Below are 19,226 nucleotides of genomic sequence, written 5' to 3' on the forward strand. Positions count from 1 at the left end.
ATTGGTATGAATAATTCTGACCATAGAAGCAAATGTACCAATATGAATTCTAACTTCTTTTAAAGTGTATTTACTTTTTCTAGTGTCTTTCTCTGCTTTCACCAGTGACTAGTTCAATATCTAACCGTACACTTGCTGAAAATTATAAAGATATAAGTAATAAAGAATCTATTTTAAAACAACTCATACCTGTAGATTGAATTAATGTAAACAAAGTCGTGGCGCCTTGTTTAAATAAGTATAAAAGAGTTGTAAGCTCTGAATCTTGCTTTTAACTCAACAACTAACACTCAAATATTGTTTGATCTATCGAAATGCATAACTAATGAAGCATTGTAATCAATAAAAGAAGGAAAATAAAATTTGAACAAAATCGTGACCATGCCCATTTAATGTATTACTAAGTCATCGGCTGAATAATGAGATATATTAGTAACCAGTGAATAAATAATATGTTATATTACAACAATGAGCGAATAGTGTGTTATCAGTATAACTGAATACTGAATGTACAGTCAATCAATGGCTGTATACTGAATGTACAGTTAATCAATAACTGGATACTGAATGTACAGTTAATCAATAACTGGATACTGAATGTACAGTTAATCAATAACTAGATACTGTATATACAGTCAATCAATGGCTGTATACTGAATGTACAGATAATCAATAACTGGATACTGAATGTACATTTAATCAATAACTGGATACTGTATGCACAGTTAATCAATAACTGGATAATGTATGCACAGTTAATCAATAACTGGATACTGTATGCACAGTTAATCAATAACTGGATACTGAATGTACATTTAATCAATAACTGGATACTGTATGCACAGTTAATCACCACTAAATACTGTATCAACAGATATTCAATGACTGAATACTGTATATACAGTTTATAAATAATTGAATACTGTATAAACAGTTTTTCAATTTCTGAATTTTGTATATACAGTTAATAAATGACAGAATACTGTATATATATTAAATCAATAACATACTATTGTATAAGCAGTTAATCAATTGCTGAAAACTGTATATACATTTGATCAATAACTAAATACTGTATAAAGAGTTAATCAATGATTTGATACAGTATATACAGTTTATCAATAACTAAATACTGTATATACAGTTAGTCAATAACTTAATATTGTATAAACAGTTAAATAATGAGTAAGTATATACAGGAAATCAATCACTGAATATTGTATATACAGTTATCTAATGACTGAATACTGTTTATACATAAAAATAAATTGTATAAATAGTTATTAAAGAACTAAATACTCTAAGTACAGTTAACCAATGACTTAATATTTTATAAACAGTTAATTAATAACTGAATACTGTATATACAGTTAGTCAATAACTTGATACTGTATCTACAGTTTATCATTAATGAATACTGTATATGTAGTTATTCAATATCTGAATATTGTATACACAGTGAATCAATGACTGAATACTGTATATACATTACACTCAATCAATAACAATACAGTATAAACTTTTAATCAATGAATGAATAATGTTTATACAGTTAGTCAATAACTGCATATTGTATAAACAGTTAATCAATAACTAAATACAGTATATACAGTATATCAATGATTAAAAACTATATATATATATATATATATATATATATATATATATATATATATATATATATATATATATATATATATATATATATATATATATATATATATATATATATAAATATATATAGTTAGTCAATGACTGAATATTGTATAAAGATTTAATCAATGACTGAATAATGTATTTACAGTTTATCAATAACTGAATACTGTATATACAGTTAATTAATGACTGGATATTGTATAAACAGTTACTTAAGAACTAAAAACTTTGAATATAGTTAACCCATAACTGAATATTGTATATACAGTTTATTAATGACAAAATACTGAATATACATTTAGTCAATAACTGAATATTTATAAACAGTTAGTCAATAACTGAATACTGTATTTACAATTAATCAATAATGAATACTGTATATGCAGTTATTCAAATCTGATTATTGTATATACAGTTAATCAATGATTCAATACTGTATTTAAGTTAGTCAATAACTAAATATTGTAAAAACAGTTAATCAATGACTGAATAATGTATATACAGTTAGTCAATAACTAAATACAGTATATACAGTTTATCAATGATTAAATACTGTATATTCATTAAGTCAATAACTGAATATTGCATAAGCAGTTAATGTTTAAAGTTTTGCATTTACAGTTGTTCAATAACTGGATGCTGTTTATACAGTTTATCAATAGATGAATACTGTATATATTACATATACAGTTAATCAATAACTGAGGTATGATATTATACACACGAGCTATTTTTGAAAGAAAATCGACATAACTCTCAAACTCTAAAATAAATGTGACCGGGGAGGCCTATATCACAACCGGGTGTGGGTCCTGCGTCATAACGTGAAAATGCATGAATTATTTAAAAATCGGCTTCTCTTCTGGGTATCTAGTAGGCAATCTGAGTGCAGCTAAAGAATGTGTATGAAAACCTCTACCTTATTAATAAGAAGTTATGGCCATATTTGTTTACCCTCAATGAAAAGGTCGACTTTACTTATTACACCTGACCATCCCGTAGTATGTATGGATCGCTTAATTAAACTGTTTATTATACCTTTTCTGTACTGTTTTGTCACCTGTATTATGCACCAAATGCCATTGGATTTAACACTGTTGATTTGTTGATAACTACATTACGTGGAACTTATCATTATGCAGATTTTACATTTGTAATCTTTTCAATAATTTTCTTCCCACTGATTTTGACTCAGAATTCTTAGTAAAGGAACCTTGTCAATATGAAAAAAAAAAACCTATAAATTTTGTTTTTCATGTGTTACTTAAACTAAAACTCCAACCAATGTTCGATAACTTCATGCTGGAAAATCGAAAAAAAAAATACTTGGGTAATAAGTAAATACCTTATTTACATGTAAACTCTTTTGTTAGGAAGAATATAACTATATGTTTCGTGTATGTTCACCATTTTTTCCATTCTAAACCATTATAATAATATTTATTTAGAATAACAACCGTGTAAACGCATAAATCATTATAAGTCTACAAAATTAAATTTGTGTACTTTCAATTTAACTACATTCAATGTAGAATTCAGTGGTGTATAGTTTGCCAAATTTTGCCAAGTTTTCACATTTGAAAATTAAGTCGATCAACAATTATGTTAAAAATCTTGTTTTTTTTTTTAAAGGAAGTGAACATGAAAAAATTATCAAGGGCTCAAATTTGTCTGTTTGATGTGTATAATGATATCTGAAAACCGTTTAGACAGAGCTTTCCTCAGTAAAAAGATATACCACTTAGAATAACTAATTCTTGCAATCCATGAGCGCTGCCATATTGTTGAAATCATTACCTCCCTGCTGGGTTATCTCTAAGCATCTAAGAGAGGGCAGCACTGATGCTGCCGTCAGTGAGACACATTGCATTTTTACACACGTGTAGTAACAGGGATAAAATGCCATCATCAAAATGTGAATGGAAACTTGAAAGGAATGTAAAGAGTTGTCATTTTAAACAGTGTTTATGGAGGAAGATTTTGGATCTCAGAATGATGCATTCCCACCAGCAGTTAATGTGACATGTAACTAGAATGGAATGTCCGTGGATCAGTGTTATTGTGACCTATTTTTTCTTGCACTCGGGAATTTCTTGTTTATGAGTTTGAACATTATGTGTGCTACATAAATGAGCACACAAGGTGCATTGCACAGCATCCTGACTTTTAAAAAAGTGTCTTAGTCCTGTTATTCTTCTGACAGCATAAACAGAACCGGCGTACATATCATCAAGATCTTATGTATAAAAAAAAAAATCAGAAAAATTTCCAGGGCATTTAAATAAAAAGTAACGGTAAGAAACCCCACATGGAAAATGGAATTACAATTTTATATTAATTTAATTTGAAATCTAAAAACAGCATTTTATTTATGTAAACACTGACTGCCACATGCATCTGCGTACAAACATCTGGAATGTGATGGTCTTATATTTCACAAATTAATTTATCTATATTCATTTTTTGTACAAATCATAAATACATGTAGTTATCTGAGGTTCATTTATAGAAATGTACTAAATCCTTGTCTTCTCGTGACAGTACACAACATTTTTTTTCACATCAAGGCATAATTTTTCTCCTCAACTTTTATCAACTCTGTACATAAACACTGGCCTAGTTCCAACATTGACCCAGTCACCAGCAGCAATGTGGCTTATCTACGTCAGAGAACAGATGCATGCTGGGGAATAATGGATTACCTCCATAAACCTTTCACTGAGAGTGTTAAATTGATAAAATCTCTTGATAGAAATAAACAAATAGGTAACAGACCTCATTTTTAAGTTTCAAAAGGCTTTTATAATTTAATAAGCAACAATTATTTTTTTCATGTTCACTTCCTTTAAAGAAATAAAGTTTATTTACTTATCACATTTTGTTTGTGTAAACACCAAATTACTATTCGTATCATGTTAGATTTCATTTCTGATTTGCTCTTTCTCTCAAGTCCTTATAATTATTTGCATAGTCTAAGAACTCATGACCATATTTGTTCAATAAGAATTCGAATGCACTAAAACATATTTGACCATCACGTTATAATGCATGTACCTGTTGTTCAAATCGTTAATGATACAGTTTTGAAGGGATTTGTCATCTCTGCTTTGTCTGAATGCCTATAGATTTTACACTCTTATTACACTATGTGTAACCTATCATAATGTAGATGTTACATTTATAGTTGACTTGTAACGGTCGTATTGGCACAATTCGACAATCATTGCTTATGTTTAATTAAACATTTTTTTATCCTCGGTTTCGACTCTTTAATTCATTTTTTCTGCTCTTGCTTTATTTTAAACTAAACTTCTAATCAATGTTCGATAACTCCATGTTGAAAAAAAGAAAAAATACTTGGGTAACGGGAAACGTTCCTTATATAAACTATTTCCTTTAGTATGACATCTTTTTATGTACTTGAACAAGTTTTATATACTAGTAAGTTCAGCATATTTGCATTTTTTGCAAAAAATTGAAAAAAAACTATTTGTTCTTCAAATTAGCAAGAAGTTATATTGACTGCTTCACTGTAAATAATGAACATCATCAAATAAATGTATGCTAATATAAACTAATGTGTATGATGTAACAGTGAAATCTTCTATTACATGTATTTAGTGGAATGAGGGTTTGATAGAGGCTGGATATCTGTCTCCTTTATCTAAATTTCCCTCTATGTACATGTAGATAATTTTGAAATGGAATTCACGAAAACTTTGTGCTTATTAGATTAGATTAGATATACTGCATTTATTTCGATCATGTATGCAATCGATCACTCTTTCTTGTCTATGACAATAAACACCCAAGGTGAAATAAAAGTTTACAGATATGTTTATACAAAAAACTAATAATGAACTAGGCTGGAACGTGGACAATTCTTTTAAAATTCGCGGACATCTTTTGATTTGATCAGGCGACAACTATGTTCTTTTAAAGGTGAACATTATTGTCTGTCAGTCTGTCTGTCTGTCTGTCTCTCTCTCTCTATCTCTCTCTCTAAAAAAAAATGACCTTTTAGTTACAGTAAATGCACCTAATTTACTATCACCTCCGATAATTTATCTTTGAAATAACAATTATCATGTTTTAATAATAAACACTCCTTGTTCTATTAGTTGTCTCCATGAAATTAATTAAATACCAGTCGCTCAAGATATTAAATGTCGTCTACTACCTGAAAGGTGTTGAATACGTGAAAAACAGTGACACATAATGGAGAAGCCGGGATTTTATTAATCAGAATGGCTGAACAATTATTTTCTTTTCAAAAACAAATCTTTATCAAATGTCGTTTACTACCTGAAAGGTGTTGAACACGTGCAAAACAGTGACGCATAATGGAGAAGCCGGGATTTTATAAATCAGAATGACTGAACAATTATTTTCTTTTCAAAAACAAATCTTTATCAAATGAAAATTGAGTTTTAGTTTTAAACAAGAATTCGTAGTAAAGTAAAAAAAATCGATATGAATTGATAATCAATTGAATTGAATATTATTCTATGATATAAAAGTATCTGCCGATCAGGACGAAAAAATGATATCATTTTAGATTATGTTATAAACAGATAATTAAACTGTAAATTTGTTGTTTTGACACTCAGTCCATCATACTAGTACACGCGAAAAAATATTTGTTAAACAGAAAGTTGTTTTTCTTAAGTTAAAGTTGGTCAACAAATTGTCCATCAGGTCTGGATTAAAAATCTTATCTATAGTATATACATGAAGTTGTGCTGTATTTAGTCAAAATCCTAATATGCTTGGTTAAAAATGTGATTGTTGTCTTATATTTGTAAATAGAGCTCTTCTTCTCAAAGATAAATACGAACTGAATATTGCAGCGACCAACCAGCCCGCTTAGTACCATTAATTTGCTATGCATAATTATATACTTATTAGATAGAAATGTTGGCATTATAACGTGGAGCCCTTTAACCAGTGTTAAATTGTTTTAAAAAAATTCGAGGGGGTCCTTTTAATGTTGCATGTTAATCCTGTGAAGCCCGAAGGTTTTATGTTAATGTATCCAACCAACAACCGATAAGCGCATGCTGTGATCATTGTGACGTCATGAAAAAGTTCACAGAGAATTGTACTTTTTCGCTATTCTGTACCCGTGTAGGTTTATATAAGGGAACATATTTCCAAATGTAAATAATGAAGAATCCGTAAAATCATGTTCTTAGTAACATTTAACGTGGGAAGATTAAGATGTGAATAACCACATGAAAAAAACATCACTTACCCACGTTCATTTAGTGAAATTGTAATATTGTGTGGCCTATACGCATATCTGTTGTGCGACAAGTTTTGTTCATTTTTAAGTAAATATTTTTACATTTAACACCTTTTTTAATTATAAATCACTCAATGTGTTTGTGAATTGTCAGCCGCTCATATTGAGGTCGTCAGGTGTTGAACACGTGTAAAATAGAGATGGCTTGTACTTCTCGAGGAAACTTGATGTGGATTGTGTAGTCATATTTTCTTTACAAATGCGCATGGCGTTATTATGGATATGTTTTAGATTTTAATGTAACCATTTTTCAAAACTAAATTTATTAAATAAATATCAACTGGATAGGAAAAAGAATATTTATTTAAGATATATATAGTTTCGAATAATTGACATGAATTAACAATCAATTGAATATTATCCGATCCAATGAACGTATTTTGCTCTGAGAACTGAAAACAAGACAATATCTTCTTTATCAAAATATGAAGTAAAGAAGATATTATGCAGTATTACATAAATCAGAATACCCTAAAATTTTATAGTTAATCAAACAATGCAAAATGGCGTAAAAAAAATATTGGGTGTAAGAATTTATTGGGTTTTAATTCATAAAACCATTTTTTGAGTGATATGTTTCACAGACACTATAAATTGAATTTTGAAACAAAGAAGTGAAAGGCAGACAAGCAGTGCTCACAACATTCACGAAAATTGAGCTGTCACTTATATTTAATTTTCTACTTTATTGTTAATTATGTTTTACTCACGTTTACCATTGCAAGATTACGATGTCAACAACCACATGAAAGAACAATATTACTTACCCTTGTGTTCATTTAGAGCAATTGTAACAATGTGTGGGCTATGTGCGTATCAGTTGTGCGACAAACATTGTTTATAAGTAAACATTTTTCATTAATGCTATTCTTTTCTGAAATTATTCTGTGTTTCCTTTCTTTCTGTTTTTCTATTTATATTGAAGCAAATGACTTCTGGCAATTACTGTAAAAATTCTATAATGAACAAATATCATAAAGAATATACTTTGATATCTTATCATTATCGTACAATTAATACGTTTGTCACTTATAATGCACACCATGTGTTTGTGACTTGTCAGACGCTCATATTGATGTCGTCAGTTTTTGAACACGTGTAAAACAGAGATGGCTGGTATATATGGGTTATGTAAGATGGGTTATATACGTACTTCACGAGACAATAATAAGATAATAAAATAAATTTATTTCATAAAGCCATTTCTTGGAGGTAATATGTTTCACAGGCATTATCATTATAAATTAAATTTTGCTCATTGAAATGAAACAAAATAAACAGGAGCAATGTTAAGATGGTGATTCTATTTCCAAAGGTTTCAGAAAGGTCATTTCATTTTTATTAAAAAGCAACAAATATCTTAAATAGCTGTAGTATTGCAGCCAATAGTTTGTGCCACCTCAATTGATTGGTCGTGTCTTTTAATAGACGTTTGAACGGGTGTATATGTTGAAACAACGGCTGTGATAATGGGAGTTATCGCTTTTAATAAAATACTTTGAATTAGCAAATCATTAATCAGTTTTCTGTTTTCCGATAATAAGAAATTACGCATTGCTTACCTTTCCCCGAAATCGTTATATATAAGACAGAAATTTTCTTTCATTTTGAATTTACAAGATGTAGACAGTTCTAATATGAAAATCAAGTTTTTAAAGGAAAAGAATATCAAGAAAGACTATTTAAAGTAGCTTAAACTAGTGAACGAAATCGTCGCAGTAAGAAGATACTGGATCTTTATTTCAAGGAAAGGACAGGAAAAAAACAGTAAGTCTAAATTTCAATTACCGAATGTTATCATAAATCATAGGAAGTCCCTACTAACATGTATTTAATAAGAGGAAAAGAATCAAATAAAATTTCAACTGGTTGTTGGTAGATTTTTTTTTGAAAATAAAAATGAATTTATTTAATGTTGCGAATTCAATCATGGAAAAAGTATCTTAGCTTTAAAAAAAACCCACGCCTATCTGAAATAAGACCCCGATCATTGAGTGCTGTAGAAATGAAAGAATAGTGAAAAGTTTGATTAAAAATAAACACCAAGTTAAAAAGTTCACAGGGATATAAACTTGTTTGGTCACGTGATCAAATCCTGGCTTCTCAAAAGATAATATTGCTGTTTATTTTTTTATATTTACGTTTGAGAAATACAAACCGTTTAGAATTATTAAGGTAAGGTTTGCAATCTCTTGCAATTAATTTGTATTTTTCGAGTATCGTATCATGCCAAACATCATTTTGTTAGAAAAAAAAACCTTCTATTATTATACCTTATGTCATGCTAAGCTTCTGATTAATGATGGAACGTTTTCGATATTGTATAGGTTCATATAAGGAAGCATCTGATTTGCAAATGTAAATATTTTCTTTTGCGAAGTACACACTGGTTGAATTCGACCCTTAAAATAATGTGACCCAGTTTAATTATTATATGAAAAATGACGTAACAATCCATGCGCTGGCGAGAAATGGTACTCGGCGATAACTAGTCGCACGCTAGTATAGTTATTGTAATTTGTCTGTTTTTTTTTTTTGCAAAGTAAGTTAACTCCTTTACTAGATACGTTCATTGTTGATTGTAGAAAGTGTTAAAACGATTGTACAGAGCGGATGGATCAAGCAGATAGGAAGCCTAACCTACACTCGATACATAAAGCAATGAACCAGAGTCATATAAAAACGAATGCAACCAGTACTTCCTCATTATCCACTTCAGAAAGGGAGTCTTGTTCTGTTGATGGGGAGTTTCAGGCGTTCTCTGGCTCAAGTACATCCGGATTTTCGGATAGTAGTACGTCAGAAAACACAAGGTCAAAAGAAGATTCAGTTGATGACGACTGTTTATCGGAGAAGAATGGTGACTTGATCCTGGCGTTGACTGGAGCAAGGCTTTGGAACAGGTTTTTGGAGACCGGCACAGAAATGATAATTAGTCGGAAGGGGAGGTATGACTTAAATACGCCTGTACCTATAAAGTTTCACGAAAATTCCTACTTGCCGTTGTAAAGGTCCGAAGTTTTGGGGGGGTTTTGTGTGTGTGGTTTTTTTCAATTTATTTTTCAATATATCAAATAACATCAAATATTTTACAATCAAACAAAAAAATAGTGATATTCGTTTCATCATTTTATAGAAGTTTAATACATATTTTAGGAGAATGTTTCCATACGTCGAATTTTTCTTGCGAGGAATGGATCCAATTGGAATGTATGACGTTGTTTTTGACATCATTCCAGCAAGCAATAGCTGTTTCAGATTTATAAAACACAAGTGGATTCCATTTGGCATTAAGGGACATGAATTCACCAATCGCCCCTTTAAGCATCCCGACTCTCCCAGCATGGGGTGTGATTGGATGACGAGGAAAATCTCCTTCCAGAAAATAAGGCTGACAAATAAGCCTGATTCCAAAGCTGGAACCGTAAGTCACATAAATAACACATTACCTCAAGGAGGCTAGTGTTCAACAAACTAGCTATCAGATAAATTGTTATTAATTTTAGTTTATTATTTTAAACTACTTTTTGTAAAGAAAAATTTGATATATTAATATGTTAGCTGTAAATTTTGAACAGTTTCTTACAGATCTAAACAAACCTCTTCAATATAGTCTAAAAATGGACTCGACAATCCAATCATTCTAATTTTAGCCTAAATTTGGCCAGTTGGAGGAATGTTGGTCTAATATACTATAGTACTCTTTTTGTATTTAATAGTTCTCACTGCATTCGTATCAGATGTACGTGGTTCAGATCTCCATTGTCAAATATGACAAAGAAAACACTGTGTCAACGACCCAATTCCCTCTCCATTCGACGTCTTTTATTGCAGTGACCGCTTATAACAATAGAGAAGTAGTTGGTCTAAAAATCAGCAGTAACCCTTATTCTAAGGCCTTCAGAAATCAAGTGAAAAGGTAATGTCAAATGTCTAATCATATAATTTCATTTAGCCTATTTTTTTATCTGAATTTTGGTATTACATGTATGTTTCAAAAACCGTTGCATTAAATTCTCAGATCGACTTATATAAATCGAACATAGTCAAATATCATTGTAATTTATTGTGGAAATGTTTTACCAAAAAAGGAAAAATAACTATTTAACGTGAATTTCAAATATATATGTAAACCTGTCGATCTGTATGTTTAAAACAAAAGCAAAAATTTGTCAACGTTTCTTTTCTTAATCTAATGACAAATTTGATACCCAATTTATGAATGGAAAAATCACTAACAAAAGGAACTATTTAGGGATCAACTACTTCTAACCATCATTTAATTAATATTTTGTGTACATGATAATTTGCTGATAGTGTTATTACATCAAATGTCTTTAGAATGAAGACCCAATCCGGAGCAAGCAAGAGTCCAAGATATCGTGGTTCCACTGCCTCTGTTCAACAAGACGGTTTGAGTCTACAGCAGCAGTAAGTTTATTAAGGTCACGCTAAAATCATTTTTAATTTGTTTTCACTATTGCCTCAATGAAATTACTTGGGAATTCCCGATCAACTGAATTAAAGATATTAATACCCTACAAAAAATGTCATCGGCTTTTTTTTTAAACTCATAAGCTGTTGTTGCAAATTTAAAAAATGAAAAATATATTTATGCATGCAATTGTGAATAAAAATCAACTACATTTCCATACTCAACGATCCAGAATTTAAAAACCGAGATTGGCGAATGAAACATGTTGAAATTTCCTACATGCAGTAATTTATAAGTATTTTATACGGGGAAATATTCGCTCCCGTTTTATTTTCGCCCCCATTCACCCTCGTTGTTAGCGGGCGAATTTAAGACTGGGCGAATTCCGATGTCTTCAATTATTTTTCTTTAAACACAACTATGTCTGGGCAAATTCAAGACGGGGCGAAACTGTTTGCAAGTGTAATCATGCGAAAATTACACGGGACGAAATTAACCCTGTATACAGTAAATAAATATCAGATTTAAATGTTATAAATATGACCGTATAATACAGGATGTTAAAGTTTTATACTACATGTATATTCACAATATTTTACAAATATTTCCAAATTAACTAAAGAAACAGTAGATTTATTTTGTTAAATAGCTTAACCACATACCTGCTTTTTTACAATTTACAATCAGCTGTATTTTCTATTTTGCAATTATATCAGAATGCGATTAATCAAATTTAGGCAAGCGGTCTGTTGTTTATGCTTTATTTTAAACGATTTTTGTTGAAATACAATTACTTTGACTAGAACAAAAGGTGTACAGTGAAACGTCTGGTTTACAGGGGGTGCTGGTTTACCAAGGTTTACCAAAAAATTACCATTTTCAAGGAAATCTTTTATATGTTCCATAATGATAATAATTATTATAAATAAGTTAGAACTATGAAAGCAAATCATGCTGTATCTGTCTTATATTGTTAGATATCCTTTAGATCTCTCAGCTTTATATAAAAGACCTGGATTAAGTGAGTATTTTGTCTCTGTATGCTGATTACAATGATTATTACAACAACAATGTCGAGGTTTGGTTCACATTTTTTACATATTTTCATCCTTTTCATAACTTTTAAAATTTAAATTTTGGCCATATATATAATGAATCAAGTATTGAAAAAGTTCGAAGGCGCAACTTTTCTTAACAGCTGCATGGAGAAAAAATTATGAATATTATTGAATCATGTGCACATTACATTAAATTGACTTGTTTATTTTGGTTTTAAGACAACTATTCACCATTCCCTGAGACGTCCGAGAAAGCTTGTCAGACAGAAATAACTACAGAAGAAATCCAATATATACAGCATGGATTTTTATTCAGTAAGCTGAACTATTAATTATTTTGAATTTCATTGTAGTTGCTTCAATATACACCTAAAAACATCAAATCTTTTGAAAAAAAAATAATTGGAACTACATTGTACACGTACCTGCTAAAATATCAGATGTAATTATTCTGTGAAATAATTAATGATTTATAAATGTGTTTGTTCTGAGGTTCATCTTCATTCACGTTTTGTTTAAGCTCAACTCAAAAGGCAGTTTTTTAATTCGATACTACCAGTGCATCCATACTCCTTGATAGACTTCACAACACATGAAAGGGGTAATATTTATTTTTTAAACGAGTACTGCTTCACTTTTTACTTTTTAAAACATTTTGTTCTCTGCTTGGAGAATGAGAAAAGTTAAGATATTTATTCGACAAATTGATATGGTAAAGTCAATTTATTTTCATCTTAATGTGATATATTCCTAGCACACACTGAATAAAACGTTGCTTTTAATTATAATTCTCAGCATTCGATGGGTCGGCAGAGAGTGCTAATGGGGCGAGATGTGACACAGACTACAGAGCAAGGACGGTGAGGGAAGAACAGATGGACGAGTACAATACCAGGATAGAAAGTATTAAACTTATTAAAAAGATAGATAAAAAAGACTCTAATTCCAATTGATAAGACAAATGTGCAAAGACCCGTTTATAGGAGATATCTATCTATCTATCTATCTATCTATCTATCTATCTATCTATCTATCTATCTATCTATCTATCTATCTATCTGGGTTCGACAGACAGACAGATAGATATCTAGCTAGCTACAGTGTAGCTATATGTCTGTCTGTCGAACCCAGTGCTAGAATTAGATAATGTTTAAACTCCAAAAATTTAGAACATTTACTTTGAATAACTGAAAAAGAGCTTTTTTAATTAAATTGCATTATGTTGTGATAATATATAACTTATTTGTTTTTAATTGTTTTTTGCAGTGTGGAAACAAGACAAGGAGTAATAATTGAAGGAGGAAATAAGGTCTCCACAATTTACAAATAGAACAATGAATGAGATTAGATGCAAATGTATGCAAACTCAAGTATCTGGATATTAGATTTTTATCTTATCATTATTTTTAGAAAGTACATATCTTTTTCAAACTTCACTTAATTAAGGTTTTTTTTTGGCATTTTAAGATTCTTTTCCATGGAAAATGATTTTAAAAAAGTAAAACAAATCCTTGACAGTTCTTGTTATTTGAGTTAAATTTTACAACACGCAACTCATGCGAAAACAAGACGAAAAGTAGATTCGCACAGTACAAGAAAATTCCCTTAAATTTACTTACTTACATGAATAGAATTTCTGAAGAATTAGCTTGGAATTTAAGTACTAGATGCATAGGAATTTATGTTTTCATATTCATCAGAATGTACAAATTCGTCAGTTGATATACAAGAGAATGTTGTTTGACGAGTTTGATTTTCATGAATTACATATTTAGTATCCATTGATCTCATAAAATTATAAGTAGTTAAATTTTAGAAGATGTAGTAGGCATATGTTAGTTAAGTTAAAGTAATTTGTGCACCTTGGTACACCATTCAAATATCTAATTTCAAATCTTTATATCAAACTTTACATATACCATCTAAACTACACACTTTGCGATGCTGGATATTTTAAATAAGACAAAAACTAAATCTGAAAAATAAAATGATTAAGTGTTAATATGTAACAGTAAATATGTTTTCTGAAATTTTGTATTTACACATATTTTATTTTACATTTCAATCATGTATGTTGTACATGTATTATTGTGTGATTTTTTTTAGCTCACCTGAGCTGAAAGCTCAAGTGAGCTTTTCTGATCAAAATTTGTCCGTTGTCTGTCGTCAGCGTTTGCGTTGGCGTTGGCGTTGGCGTTGTCGTTGGCGACGTTGTCATTGTAAACTTTTCACATTTTCTTCTTCTTCTCCAGAACCACTGGGCAGATTTCAACCAAATTTGGCACAAAGCATCACTGGGTGAAGGGAATTCAAGTTTCTTCAAAGGAAGGACCACGCTCTCTTTAAAGGGGAGATACTTGAGAATTATTGAAAATTTGTTGGTAGTTTTCAAAAATCTTCTTCTCAAAAATTATTTGGCCAGAAAAGCTTTAACTTGTGTGGAGGCATCCTCAGGTAGTGTAGATTCAAGTTTGTTCAAATCATGGTCCCCATGGGTAGGGGGGGCCACAATAAGGGGATCAAGTTTTACACAGGAATATATAGATAAAATCTTTAAAAATCTTCTTCTCAAAAACTATTAGGCCAGAAAAGCTCAAATTAAAATGGAAGCATCCTCAGGAAGTGTAGATTCAAGTTTGTTCAAATTATGGTCCCCATGGGTAGGGGGGCCACAATAAGGGGATCAAGTTTTACATAGGAATATATAGATAAAATCTTTAAAAAAATCTTCTTCTCAAAAACTATTAGGCCAGAAAAGCTCAAATTAAAATGGAAGCATCATCAGGAAGTGTAGAATCCTGGTTGTTCAAATCATGGGCCCCGGGGGTAGGGTGGGGCCACAATAGGGGGATCAAGTTTTACATAGGAATATATAGAGAAAATCTTTAAAAATCTTCTTCTCAAAAACTATCTGGCCAGAAAAGCTCAAATTAAAATGGAAGCATCCTCAGGTAGAGTAGATTCAAGTTTGTTCAAATCATAGTCCCTTGGGGTATGGCGGGGCCACAATGGGGGAATGGATTTTTACATAGGAATATATAGAGAATATCTTTAAAAATCTTCTTTTCAGAAACCTTTAGGCCAGGAAAGCTCAAATACGAGTGGAAGCATCCTCAGGTAGTAAAGAGTCAAGTTTGTTCAAATCATGGTCCCCGGGGGTATGGTGGGGCCACAATGGGGGAATGGATTTTTATATAGGAATATATAGAAAAAATCTTTATAAATCTTTTTCTCAAAAACTATCTGGCCAGAAAAGCTCAAATTTGCTGGAAGCATCCTCAGATAATGTAAATTCAAGTTTGTTCAAATCATGGTCCACGGGGGTAGGGTGAGACCACAATTGGGGTATGAATTTTTATACAGGAATATATATAGAGAAAATCTTTTAAATTTTTTTTAAACTATTAGGCTAGGAAAGCCCAAATTGGTGATAAGCATCCTTAGATAGTGTAGATTCAAGTTTGTTCAAATCATGGTCCCTGGGGGTAGGGCGGGGCCACAATGGGGGATAAATGTTTATATATAGAGAAAATCATTAAACATCTTCTTCTGAAAACTATTAGGCCAGGAAAGTCCAAATTCGAGTGAAAGCATTCAAGGTCGTATAGATTCAAGTTTGTTTAAATCATAGTCCCGGGGTACAGTGAGGCCACAATGGGGGATGAATTTTTACATAGGAATATATAGAGAAAATCTTTAGAAATCTTCTTTTTAAAAACTATTTGGCCAGAAAAGCTTAGACTTGTGTAGAGGCATCCTCGGGTAGTGTATAAATTCAAGTTTGCAAAATCATAGTCCCTTGGGGTAGGGCGGGGCGGCAATGGCGGGTTGAATTTTTACATAGGAATTTATAGAGAAAATCTTTTAAAATATTCTTGGAAAGTTTTTAGTCCAAAACTCAGTACTTTGTTTGAAACCTCAGGTTATGCAGATTTAAGTTTGATGAAACCATGATTCCCTAGAGAAAAGTGGGGCCACAAAATGGGGAGGGGGTATATAGGTTTAGAGAAAAATTTTCTTAGAGGTACAACGACAAAAGGGACTTGGTATTTACTAAAAAAAGATGTGGATAAAAATTGGCAGATTTTCCCAAAAAAAATAGATCTACTGTACTTAATTGTAAAGATATTTTGATTTCGATACTGTAATGGTAATTTGATCAGAGTTAAGGCTCAGGTGAGCGATGTGGTCCCTGGGCCTCTTTTTTATAATTGTAAATGACTAACTGTTACATAAATATGTATAAAATGAACACGGAAATATTTCATGATACATATGTATACATTTGAATTGCAGAAATCCAGTGATTGTTGTTTTTGAAAGTCGTATAAAAAGAATCAAACCTCTCACAACACTGTTTTATATATTAAATATTTTATATTGCTGAAAAATTTGGAGATAATCCTCCGCATAAGGAAAAGTTATCGATGTTTACATTTGAAATAGCTGACGTAACTTTGATATCGGCTTCCAATTTCTTATCCAAAAATAGAGTATATTTTTTTATATTAAAATTCTGGTTTGTTTTGTAAGCATACTGTCTGCAATTAGACATAACATATATGAATGAGTCATGCTCCTTATATTGTAAAGATAAGATTTATAATATGATTTTGAAAATCTGCACGCAGAGAGAGAGAGAGAGAGAGAGAGAGAGAGAGAGAGAGAGAGAGAGCATGCCATGAAAAGATATTTTATATGTAAATACCTATAAAAAAGTGAGGAAATGAATTGCGTCAATATAAATGGAAATTATAATTTCTTCAAACAAATCTTCAAAAAAATCAAAATTGTATTCAATCAGATATTTTATATTCACTTTTACTCTTTATTTATCATTCTTAATTATCATTATTATCCTAAATTTCGTGCAGATGTTTATTCAAAATGCTTTATATTTTTCATCTTTTTTTGTTTTAAAATTTTGTCCGTTCATCAAATTCAATCAGTTTTAGTGTATATTTCAATATGATATTATTAAGAAGTTCAGGCAGTTTAATTTTGATGAGCATTTAGATATAGATAACCAAATTAAGTATCATATGTAACTCTCATCTGTCTCCTTAACAAAAGAAAAAAAAAACGAATAGTTTTTTATGCAATCTTTAATGGTATATGTGGTGTAATTCGGGTAAGATTTTTGTTATGAGTCTGAGTGAAAATATAGATGCAAAATGACAATAACAAACTGTCAACCATCTCAAAAATCCATAAAGCGAAATACAAATTTAAAGCAGAGCAACACGGACGTCTGAATAGATTGAGGTGGGATCAGGTGCAGGAGTAAGCAACCCCTGCCGACAGGTCGCAACCGCCGTGTGCTCATTGTCCGTAATCAGTCCGATGTAAAAATAATGGTCTAACAAGTATGAAAAACGTCAGTAAGCATGTGTCCTAATGAACCAGCAAGTTCATTGTGTCGACAATAAAACTTGCGAAAAGATTATTTTAATCGAGGTTCTTGATATTTCTGTTCCAACAACTTGTTAGTAAGTACCATGCCCTTTTTAATAATTGTTTGTATGTATAACATGCTTGGTAAGTAGCATGACTCTTTTAATAACTGTCCGTATGTAGAGCATGCTCTTACATAACGAATAAGCTTAGAGACATAAACCCCGTAAGCAGGTGATGATTGTATATTGCTACATAAGTAAAGAAAGTTGACGATGGAAAAGTCGAAATCGTGCTTCTCTTAATGATGCGTTTTACCAACTCTAGGCCCATAAAACATGTTCTGTCTTTAGTTATTAGTCTCTAAACTTTTCTACACGTCTGATGAATATTAATGTGACCCGCCATTTATAACCCCACGAGTGCAAGAAAACCCAGCATTGAAAACACGATGGAAGAACAGTTTGTTTACAACTTGGAATCACGTTTTCCATGTCTTGAATTAGATAATTTTTATATCAGATGATACTCGAATCGTTATTAATCCGATATTCATGAATTAATAACTATTTAAATTGTAAATTATGCGTAATAAAGGTGAAACACGATTTTAGCATCATCAACACGATAAACGGAGTAGATACCCTCCCCCGAGGGATCCATGTACTGAAAGATTACAAAATTTAAGTCCTATTCAGCATTATTACCTATTCCATTAATCTACGTGGTCTATCTCCCTATTGTTCCTACCCTTGTCAACCTTTTTTTTTCTTTCCTTGCCAAACCTGTCACACTTAACGGTCTATCCCTCTTTCTTGTCGTCGCTTATGTTGTTGATAGACAGAGATGAATGTCACGTGACCCATTGTATGTGGGGTTATTTAAATCTTTTGCATTTTTTACGGCACGTAATTTTTTTTTATTTCGTTTATCTTTGCTATACGATTGACTTTGACAGCGTAATTTATGTGACAGTCATATCTTTAAATAAAGTAAGGAAGCAAATAATCGGACCTTATTTTTGTTATTCACTAAAAATATACAAATATCTTTGGCAAGGGACAGTTTTTTTTATACAATTCATTGTAGCCAAGGGATGCATGTCTTCGGAACTCTGTAACTAGAATTTCCTCAGTTCCCATTCAGCACAAATACCTTTAATTCTTTATAAGGCCAATCACCAATTTCTGAAGAAAAATTACTAATCAAAACCTGTAAAATTCTCTACATACTGGTTTTTATGAGATTTTGACCCTTTCATATTTTGCTAATTTTTCATGATTTTTCAGCTTTTTAGACCTCCCCCAGCTAATTCCCTGCAGAGGGTTGACCTTCCGTACCGCGTGCATGTTGCACTATCACATGTCACAAACTTACC

At 31.0% G+C, this 19,226-nt stretch overlaps 1 protein-coding gene across 1 annotated transcript; it reads left to right on the forward strand.

The window, feature by feature from the left end:
* The first annotated feature begins 9,280 nt into the window (after nucleotides 1-9,280).
* Nucleotides 9,281-16,799, forward strand: LOC128162086 (putative T-box protein 7). Its single transcript, XM_052825281.1, has 9 exons — nucleotides 9,281-9,909; nucleotides 10,118-10,385; nucleotides 10,681-10,880; nucleotides 11,303-11,392; nucleotides 12,374-12,417; nucleotides 12,674-12,769; nucleotides 12,975-13,055; nucleotides 13,250-13,357; nucleotides 13,721-16,799. Exons 1-9 carry the CDS (start codon nucleotides 9,575-9,577, stop codon nucleotides 13,741-13,743), a joined length of 1,245 nt encoding a protein of 414 aa, XP_052681241.1. The 5' UTR covers nucleotides 9,281-9,574; the 3' UTR covers nucleotides 13,744-16,799.
* The last annotated feature ends 2,427 nt before the right edge of the window (nucleotides 16,800-19,226 follow it).

The sequence above is a fragment of the Crassostrea angulata genome, chromosome 9, assembly GCF_025612915.1.
Source record: "Crassostrea angulata isolate pt1a10 chromosome 9, ASM2561291v2, whole genome shotgun sequence".
NCBI classification, from domain to species: domain Eukaryota; kingdom Metazoa; phylum Mollusca; class Bivalvia; order Ostreida; family Ostreidae; genus Magallana; species Magallana angulata.

Excerpts from the sequence above, each read along its gene's own strand:
- LOC128162086 (XM_052825281.1), top strand. The coding sequence starts at position 9,575 with ATGGATCAAGCAGATAGGAAGCCTAACCTACACTCGATACATAAAGCA. Across the intron at positions 12,418-12,673 it reads ATATAAAAGACCTGGATTAA|ACAACTATTCACCATTCCCT; the intron begins GTGAGTATTTTG and ends TTTGGTTTTAAG. Across the intron at positions 12,770-12,974 it reads ACAGCATGGATTTTTATTCA|CTCAACTCAAAAGGCAGTTT; the intron begins GTAAGCTGAACT and ends GTTTTGTTTAAG.